General features: G+C 35.7%; 1 protein-coding gene across 1 annotated transcript; it reads left to right on the forward strand.

Moving 5' to 3' along the window:
- On the forward strand, positions 1-9,832 carry LOC135478851 (all trans-polyprenyl-diphosphate synthase PDSS2-like). Its single transcript, XM_064758655.1, has 6 exons — positions 1-863; positions 3,741-3,878; positions 4,495-4,693; positions 5,007-5,255; positions 7,828-7,983; positions 8,471-9,832. The coding sequence occupies exons 1-6, from the start codon at positions 559-561 to the stop codon at positions 8,624-8,626; spliced, it is 1,203 nt and encodes a 400-aa protein (XP_064614725.1). The 5' UTR covers positions 1-558; the 3' UTR covers positions 8,627-9,832.

Genomic DNA, 9,832 nt, shown 5'->3' on the forward strand with positions numbered 1-9,832 from the left:
ACACACCCCTTATCTGGATTTTCAGCCAACGACTACGACCTGAGCTATCCCTGGAAGATTTATTCTTAACAAGTCAAACTGTCTTAAAAACAGACAATTTTTTGGCCACACGGGTCTATTAAATTAGTCTTGCATCTGAATATCTGGCGTCCGGCTCGTGTTGTTTACATTGAAACAACAACAACACAATATTAAAATGATGACACACATCCCAGATATGTCAAACCTGGAGAGTCCAGTACATTTTATGGCTTACATTATCATGGGATCTGGGTCATCAGCATAGGATTGTGTGGTCAGAACTCTGATGTATACGTGGATTTTATTGCTGCTGACTGGAATGGAAGTGGAAATTCGGAAAGATAAATGACATTGAATTGTTGAAATGGAGAAAACTGGTCTGACTACAGTTTGTTGAGATTAAATGAAAGAGTAATCTTAGGCAGATAAAATTACTCCATCAGTGGCTGAGATAATTGTGACATCTTCAAAGATATTGGATATTAGGGTTGTGGTTAACATTCATGATACAGTTTTCCATCACTTCATCTGAACGATATGGCAATGTCAGCTGTGTTCCGATCATCATGTAAAATGGCTATGTGTTACAGGACTGCGGAAAGATTTGGATGTGTTAGACTTTTAGCCACAGGAGGCTTTTTAGATTTCAAAAGATTTGCCATGATACAGAAATCCAAGAGACCCTATGAGTGGAACAAAGTCGTATCTGATGCAGAGAAAATTGTGGGATATCCTACTTCATTTATGAATCTGAGATGTTTGTTAAGTGATGAAATTGCAAATGTAGCAATGCACATGAGAAAACTTGTTGGAACAAAACACCCACTGTTGAAAACAGCCAGGTATTGAAAGGTCTATTCCAAAATGGTTCTTAAAGAGATCTGCTGGAATTGAACATGTATTTGAAGCACATTTGATTTATTTGATTGGTGTTTTACTCCGTATTCAAGAATATTTCACTTATATGACGGTGGCCAGCATTATGGTGGGAGGAAACCGGGCAGAACCTGGAGGAAACCAACGACCATCCTCAGGTTGCTGGAAGACCTTGGCACGTACTGAAGCACATTTGTAGCACACTTGTACAAAGTAGAGGTGTAATTCCAAGTGTGGCCGGTGTCAGTGCCCAATGTTAACGGTAGTATCTCTGAAAGTACTGCATGTATTGAGCTCAAGTTTTGCATACATGTAAATCACATCAGCATGTGGAAGATGTTCCTTCGCTGATGCCCTGCATGTGTACTAATTAAAGAAATTACAAAATTCCTGAAATTCGATCACATCTCGTCTGTGTATTAGAATCCATGATGTGCTTTTAAATGTTTTGAGCTGAAGTATTGCGGTCATGTGTCTCCACCATATAGGCATGTTAACGTGGAGAATTGGATTGATTTTGCTGGCATATCCTTACATATCCACGGAGAATTTCACAGGCACGCCATGTGGAAGCCTTGCTACGAAATCTAATTTTCATTGTATTATATATCCAGTAATAGTTACGCTAATTCTTCTAATTATTGGGACATCTGGTCTGCTCTCTAATTTTCATTGTATTATATATCCAGTAATAGTTACGCTAATTCTTCTAATTATTGGGACATCTGGTCTGCTCTTTTTAACCAGTATACATGTAATTATAGCACCAATATTTAGTTTCTTTTTTCCCATGTTTAGTAGATCTAATGACCAACAAACTCATATCTTTGCTTTTCCAAAACACTGAGAGAGAAATATAATTCTTTGCTTTCAGCACTTTTTTCTAAATTTGTCTCAACATGATCAACATTATCATGTTGTTGGTTTTCTGATTGTGCCTAAGTGTTACATGTGTATGTTGGAAAAAGATTGTTCTGATTTGATTTGATTTGATTTCTTTCACTCCGTACAGACCCACATTAACTGAAAGATAGTAATTGTAGAGAAAATATGTAAAAGTAATTATAGGCTATCATATTGAATGCTACAATGTGGCTACATAGAAATATTAGCATGAAAACCAGAATATAGGCTTAGTCATACAGTTGTGTCACATATAATATTAAAGGTCAGAAGTGGTAAGTTAAGACACTAAAACATGTGCAGGTCAAAGGGTTACATTAAGACATTTCTCAGTTGCCTTTTATCTACAATAGCATTACCTGCATCTATTTCATTATATAAATTATTCAGAATATTGAAAATAAAACTGTTGTGTGTTACATAGGCATATATCCTACTGCAACCTTAATTGAAAATAGTTTTACTGGGTAAAACATGAGTAGGAACATGCAGCTGAATCTAACCAGTAAGGTAAAACTGTCAGTTTTGCTGTGGAAACATTTGTGTAACGTTAACAATTGTAAATGTTTTCTTCTGTTTTCAAGGGTCAGTAAGTTGAGGTGATTCAGCAATCTATGCTATTTGGTGGGAGATGCATGGAATGTATATTTTATCTCATAATACATAGTTGATGATGTGTCCTTAGGTATAAATGATCTAAGTCTATAAATTCACTGTTCGCTGTTCACACATGAAACATGCCCCAAAATGAGAATCTGTAATCATGTTTTTTTTGTTTGCATAACTTTCTTCATTCTCCACATCATCATAATCTCTATGTTAGAAAGTTGTACACGTCAGAATCATATTTATAGAGACAAGTCAGCATTTCTAACAAAAATTTTCCTTCTGAATTAAAATTTTCCCATTTTATTGCTGTTTATTTCTTCATAGCAAGGAAAACAAAACTTTTCTAAGAAAGTCTCATGTAGATATATTTATGATTTTGTTAAGTAAGGAAGAAAAGGAAGAAAAAAATGGTCACAACCCCGAGGCATTTTACTAGATGACCCAGGTTGCTTTGAAGAGGCTGGTGTGATTAACTGCCTTAGCTGTAACATGTTATTCAGTGGGATATTTTGATATTTTGCACCTGACGTACAAGTAAGTAGCAGAACTGCCCCAAAAAATTGTTGCTTCATTTTTAGAAATAACTTAAAGAAGGTATCAATTTATTTGAACCAAAATCATCATAGACTAATTACCATAGCTGTAGCGTATTCAAATTAATATTTTGATAATTTGCACCTAAAGTAAAATATATAGCAAAGCTGTCCCACAAAATGGTTGTTACATTTTGAAAATATTGCTTAAAGAAGGTAAGAGTTTGTTTCCACCTAAACTGTTCATGGAAAAATAATTAGTCCATATGCTTGACTTGATTTATATGTTGTTGATCAGCCTAGAACATGGGCTGTAAGGAAGTCAGGTACTGGTCCAGAAAAATAATGTAAATAATTTGTGGAATTGCCCTATCGCTTTTGTATGAAGCTGTTGGTTAAAATTTAAACAGTTTAAAACTTACTGGTTTTCTCTGCCTGTGTATGAGTGAAATATTACTAAGGTTGGCATTCATCTCTAATCAAATAAATATTTAGATAAATAAAACTGTTAAAACATACTAAAATTGTTAAAAAAGAACTACTCATCTGGATAGTTTCTTTTATTTAATAGTTGACATAATCTTAACAGTGGTGAGTACCTTTGACTCAGATTAGTTGAATGTTGGGTTTCAGAGAGAACTGCATATATGCCAATCTGATCCATATTTTGGATCATGTAAGGCAAACCGTAAATTTCATTCTAGCCATTTCTCTTACTTATACCCATCCAGAAGATGTTTGCTCATTAATATGTGAATAGAGTGATGTATTTAACAATTCCACATTTATGACTTTCAGGGGTTTGGTTTATGATGGAAAGTACAGTCTGCAGGCTAGAGGACTTATTATTCTGCTTCTGTGTAAAGCAGCTGGATTTGGAGAAATCAAAGATGGGCAAGAAAAGCTACAAGACAAAGCAGGAGGGATTTTGCCAAGGTTGTCAATTTTTGTAATAATGCATACATGTTATAAAATATTATGGCCTATTCTGTTCATTCTGTTAATCTTAAAGATTATTTCCTTTTTTTTTTATCAATGTGGATATAATTTTGATTGGCAATATATTTCCTTACATCTTCAAATACAATAATAATAGGGAGACTGCATACATATGTGCTGTCAATGATTAACATTTGTGTTACAGTCAGAGATCAGTAATAATAGGGAGATTGAATACATATGTGCTGTCAATGATTAACATTTGTGTTACAGTCAGAGATCAGTAATAATAGGGAGACTGCATACATATGTGCTGTCAATGATTAACATTTGTGTTACAGTCAGAGATCAGTAATAATAGGGAGACTGCATACATATGTGCTGTCAATGATTAACATTTGTGTTACAGTCAGAGATCAGTAATAATAGGGAGACTGCATACATATGTGCTGTCAATGATTAACATTTGTGTTACAGTCAGAGATCAGTAATAATAGGGAGACTGCATACATATGTGCTGTCAATGATTAACATTTGTGTTACAGTCAGAGATCAGTAATAATAGGGAGACTGCATACATATGTGCTGTCAATGATTAACATTTGTGTTACAGTCAGAGATCTCTAGCTGAGATTACAGAGATGATTCACACAGCAAATCTCATCCACAAAGGTGTTGTTAATCTCTCAGACTTGCTCCCTCAAGATGGCCCTTTGAAGGACATGGAGTTCGGAAACAAAATGGCTGTTCTTAGCGGAGATTTCTTGTTGGCTAGTGCTTGTACAGGATTGGCCGAGCTACGGAACACACAGGTAACAAACGTGATGTACTTTACAGTATGCATTTTGATAATTAAGTTCCTGTTTTGTTTTGTTTTTTGTAGATATTATACCAGAGCAGGGATCAGTTGTGTATGATTCCAAGACTATGTCTTTATTCTGTCTTGACAAAATCTATTACACACTAAATGGTTGTGTTATGTTTCATATCTGTGATATGAATTCAAAGTTTATTGTGTGATTTAGATTATAACATAACATTGTTGGAGTATAAATGAAATATATGACTTTGGAAAGCAATGTACTCTTGTCTAATATCCAAACTTCACTGTTGTGTGTATTCCAGGTTGTGGAAGTTGTATCTAGTGTTATATCTGAACTGATGGAAGCAGAGTTTTCAGGATTAACAGACAAAAATGGAATGGCTACTGTGAATGATGGAATAACCCTGGAAGACTGGGAACATCAGACATACCTTACATCAGGCAGCCTACTGGCAAAGAGCTGCAAATCTGCACTTCATCTCGCCAATCACACATCAGAAATGCAACAACAGGCTTTTGATTTTGGACTTAATATGGCTTATGCCCATCAGGTAAGCATTTCTTAAAAGTGCAACAATGGTGTTCTTATTGTATTGCCCTCTTTTATGAAGATGTGGTGATTATTTATAATGATAATCACAAGAGAGAGGAAGATTTACAGTGTACAAATACCCTTTTTTCTGCTAATTTTTAGGAGAGATCTATGTAGTGTTGAAAGCTAAGAATAACATTTCTGTCTCCAATTCTTGTTAAAGTAAAGATATGAATATGTTGGTCATCAGATGTACTAACTAACTGATGTACTATGTGAAAAAAAAGAAACTCAATATTCCTGCTACAATTACATGTTTATCGGTTAAAAAGAGCAGAGCAGGTGTCCCAGATGTTAGAAGATTGCATTTAGGAAAATGTTGTAACATGTAGATAAATGTAGATTGTGTAAAAATGGATTTTTTTACACATTAGAACTACCATACAATGTTAAGTATGCTAATACTTACTGAAAGTTCATGCAAGAAGGATTAAGTTGTGGCCTGCAATTCCTCAACCTTTTCTCATAAAGGAGCAACTTTGAATTAAACTTACACACTTATGTAGTTGACTTTATTGACCAACTTCAGGACTTCAAAGAAAAAGGTGTGAAACATAATAGTGTCGTCAAAATGTGCCTAGATGTATTACATGTGAAACAGAGAAATAAGGTACATAAAGGCATGCAGAAGAACATAGCACATAGTTTTTGCTACACACATGTAAGCAGAGTGTGTGTAGTATGTTTAGAGATGGACATCCGCATGTGTGTTTCAAACATTTATTGTGGATAAAATAAAGCCATTAAGCCTGTCATTAAGCCTCTTCACTCACTCTTACCCCAGGAGACATAACACAAGCAAAGGTAGCTAAGTAATTCCCTAATCAGCAGTAGTCTGCATCAGAGTTCCTTGACAACCAGCTGGTTTTGAAAACTGACTGTATGTCACAAATGTTGGTGTAACATTAAACAACAATCAAATAAATAAAAACATCAAATCATGAGTTTTGGAAATTTTAGAGCAAGTTATACTTTTAATAAGAAACGTCCACCCATGCCATCAGAGAGTCAAGGCCTTTGCATGGAGCATACAGCCAGTGACTTTTGTCCTATTATCTACCTATCCAGCTAGATGTTTCAGTTCTGGCTGTCTTGTTCTGGTCTGACTTTAGGAATGATAGAAGTGTGAAACTTTCAGTGCAATTTATACACACTTTTAGGTAAATTTTGGAGACAAAACAATATTATTTGGATTGGCCTATTTTAGGGCTTCACAAAAAGTGTCTTCAGAACATGCTTGAATAAACATAGCCAATGAGAATGGGGAAATCAAGAAATTCCTTGTCTGGTTGGAGATAGGCAGCTTACCGCAGAACAATCATACTTTTTGTGAAGCCTTGAAGTTAGTCCACCCAACCATTGGAATTATGTCTCCAAATTCAGAGAAAAAGGTACAAGAATCACACTGAGTTGCTCTTTCATATGTGAAAAGATTGAGGAATAAGGGTATGTTGTTGTTTTGTGTGAGATAATAAATGAAAACTTATTGATGACTAAAACATCCAAATAACTTATTGCAGACCATAAATTAAACTACCAGGTAGTATAGTATTGTTTTGCTGAGAGGAAGAATGTGTAGGTGACCCTTAAAGTAAACTAGCTCTGTTTGGCAGATTTCTTGTAATTACTTATGGCAGTTGTTTAGAAAAACCTGTATAATTCTGCATCAAAAGAATTTTATATTGTAATATAAAACAAAGAAAAAATAGCTAATACAAAGACCTCTGCAGAATGGCCACAAAGCTTTTGGCGAGATGCACTTGCTCTCCTGTCTATCTTAACTTGGTGTCCCCCCATTAGGTAACGCAGATGAGTGACAGGTACCTGAAACAGAGCAATGATATGACCTAGTAACAAAAGAAGTTTATTTTAAACATATATATACTACTTAATTTCAGCTATTTATTAGTTCCATACTGATAGCTAGTTGAAATCTAGATGTACACCTCATCTGTCAATCCATCCATCCTGCCGTCAGTTGGCCATGAAACTGTACAACTTTCTGGGCATATATTTAATAGTAACTCTTCATATTGACTTGAAACTTTGTACATTGCTTCACCATAACAATATAGAGATCAGGGCCTAGTTTTGACTGACCTTTTTACCAACTTCTGCCCATAACAGTTGTTCATATTAATGGTTATAAATGGCGGAAGCCGAAATGCCAAGAATAAACCTCCACCCTTCAACAAGGTAAATAACAAACTTACAAAGACAAAATACAGCTGAACAGACAAGAACTCGATTTAAGCTTGTGATTTCATGGTGGTGAGTCAGTCAGCTGTTTAGAGGACAGTGCACTATCTATTAAGCCAAATGAGACAATGGGAGGTCCATTTAACCCTCCTGGGATGGTATTTTGTCTAAGCATGATTTCCTTGTATGATACGCATGTAGCTAGCCTTTCATCTTGGTTCATTCAACACCTCTATGGAAGTTTCAAACACAGTCAGTTATTAATGTGACAGTTATTAAGCTTTTCTTCGCTTACTAACTGACAATAAATTAACGTTCATACTTTTTTACAGTTACATGATGACCTCAAACCATTTCTTCAACCAGAAGAATCAGACAATGCAATAAATCTGTTGTCAGCACCTGTAGTGTGTCATATACAGAGTTGTAAAGAGAATGGCACTTTTTCTTCAGTCCTGGATGATACAGATGTGATCAATCATTCCAAGGTAAAAGTTGATTCAGAGTTACTGTCTGTGACATAAAATTTTTGTCCATGACAGAGTTGCTCCCCTTTCCTAACCCTGCGTATTCTGTTCATCATTCAAGCATATTTTGAGCTTTGTTTGGAAGGTAGGATGTTATTCCACTGGAAAAATGTAAGCTTCAAAAGAAATATTTTATGGCTTTTATCTCTCTGTAAAAACGCACTTAATGGGGCAAATTATTGAAATGTACCTGTAGTGGTAAGGTGTTGGTCCCTGCTTCCTCTGATATCCGAGTTATCCCTAACCTTCCTACTAATGCAGTTTAATCTCCATTCCTGTCTATTTATATAAAGCCCTTTTGACAAAATTAACCTCTATTTTCTTGTTTTGTGAAGTGATTTATTACATATTTTATGGCATATTTCTGAGGAAAAAGCCCTGCTGTTATGCCCTGGTTAGAAGTATTTTCTATGTTTGTGTACTTCATGAGGTGTTTATCATGTTTCAGGTCTATGCTGAAGTTCTGGCAGGTCCATCTATCAGTGTATGCCGGGAGAGATGTGTAGAGTATGGCAGCAGGGCTACAGCAGCCTTAACAGGCTTCAAGTCATCAGAGGCCAAAGCAGCATTAATCAACATCATAAAAGCTGTCACTCAGTTATGATAGAGACACATTTAATACACAAGTAAAAATTATTCACTATGAGAAAAAGGAAATTATAATGGATTTTTTAAACAATATCTTAATATGTCATGATTTGTATCAAAGAAAATAAAATTATGATCACTTTGGATTGTGCCTTATCGAGAAGTTGAAGTGATGCATAAGTAACCGTTTTGAGAATTTTTCACCTATTTTGTGTAGTTATGCTGCATGTATGTAATAAAAACTGTCGCAGACAATGCTTTAATTGAGCAGTGTTTGACTGCTAGATGAATAAGTGGCTATAGGGCCTATGAGAGACATGAGTTTGCGCATATGCTGGAAGTTGGGGTTAGAAAACGCTCCCTTCACCCAACGCTCATGCATGAAGGCCGTGTACCGCCAGGGTTCTAACCCTAACTTCGGATATATATGCACGAAACCCCCCACGCAGAACTCCTGATAACTCATATCTCTCATAGGCCCTGTAATTATGATAACTTATTCAAGTATTAAACTTCTCAGACTTTAAGTGCGGAAATTAACATTGAATTCACAATCTAGATCTGCATTTCTTCCCCATGTTCATCAAAGTCATGATAAAATGAATCTCAAAGCTTAAGTTATTTATCCACACACCTCCTCCACTCTCTCCCAAACCTTCCTCAATAAGCCAGGGGTTGATTTCATCAAGCTCACTTAGCTAAATAAGCCCTTAATTACCATGACAACATATGTTGTAGAGATATAAAGTGCACTTAGTTAAGGGTGAGCTGACACAAAGTAAGCTTCATGAACAATCCCCCCCCCCTCCCGCCAGGACTGATACCAGCTGTTTTTCACTTTATATGTAACACAGCATTATATTCTTCTGATTTAAGGAGATGTGTAGCAGTGTAAATGACTGTGACTTTGAGCTGATATTTACCTTGATAGTAGGCCTGATAAACAGCTGTGCAACCCTTTCAGCTGACGCCTAACAACGTTTTCCAAAATCAGATACCGTTTTCTGTTTTGTGTGTACATTTTATGCTGAAGCCCTTGTTTACATGGGAGAGTTATCCCCCCCTTGTTCCTTGAAAACAGAGATATTTTTAACCCAAAGGGCTCTAGCACTGTGTCTGAAGTTAATAGTATCCTTCTTTGGTACAAACCTGGCGTTTCTCCAGCATGGTGCTTATGCTGCATATGTAACCCTATATACAGAAATAGATTTTTACAAGCGAA

The sequence above is a fragment of the Liolophura sinensis genome, chromosome 1, assembly GCF_032854445.1.
Source record: "Liolophura sinensis isolate JHLJ2023 chromosome 1, CUHK_Ljap_v2, whole genome shotgun sequence".
Lineage (NCBI taxonomy): Eukaryota > Metazoa > Mollusca > Polyplacophora > Chitonida > Chitonidae > Liolophura > Liolophura sinensis.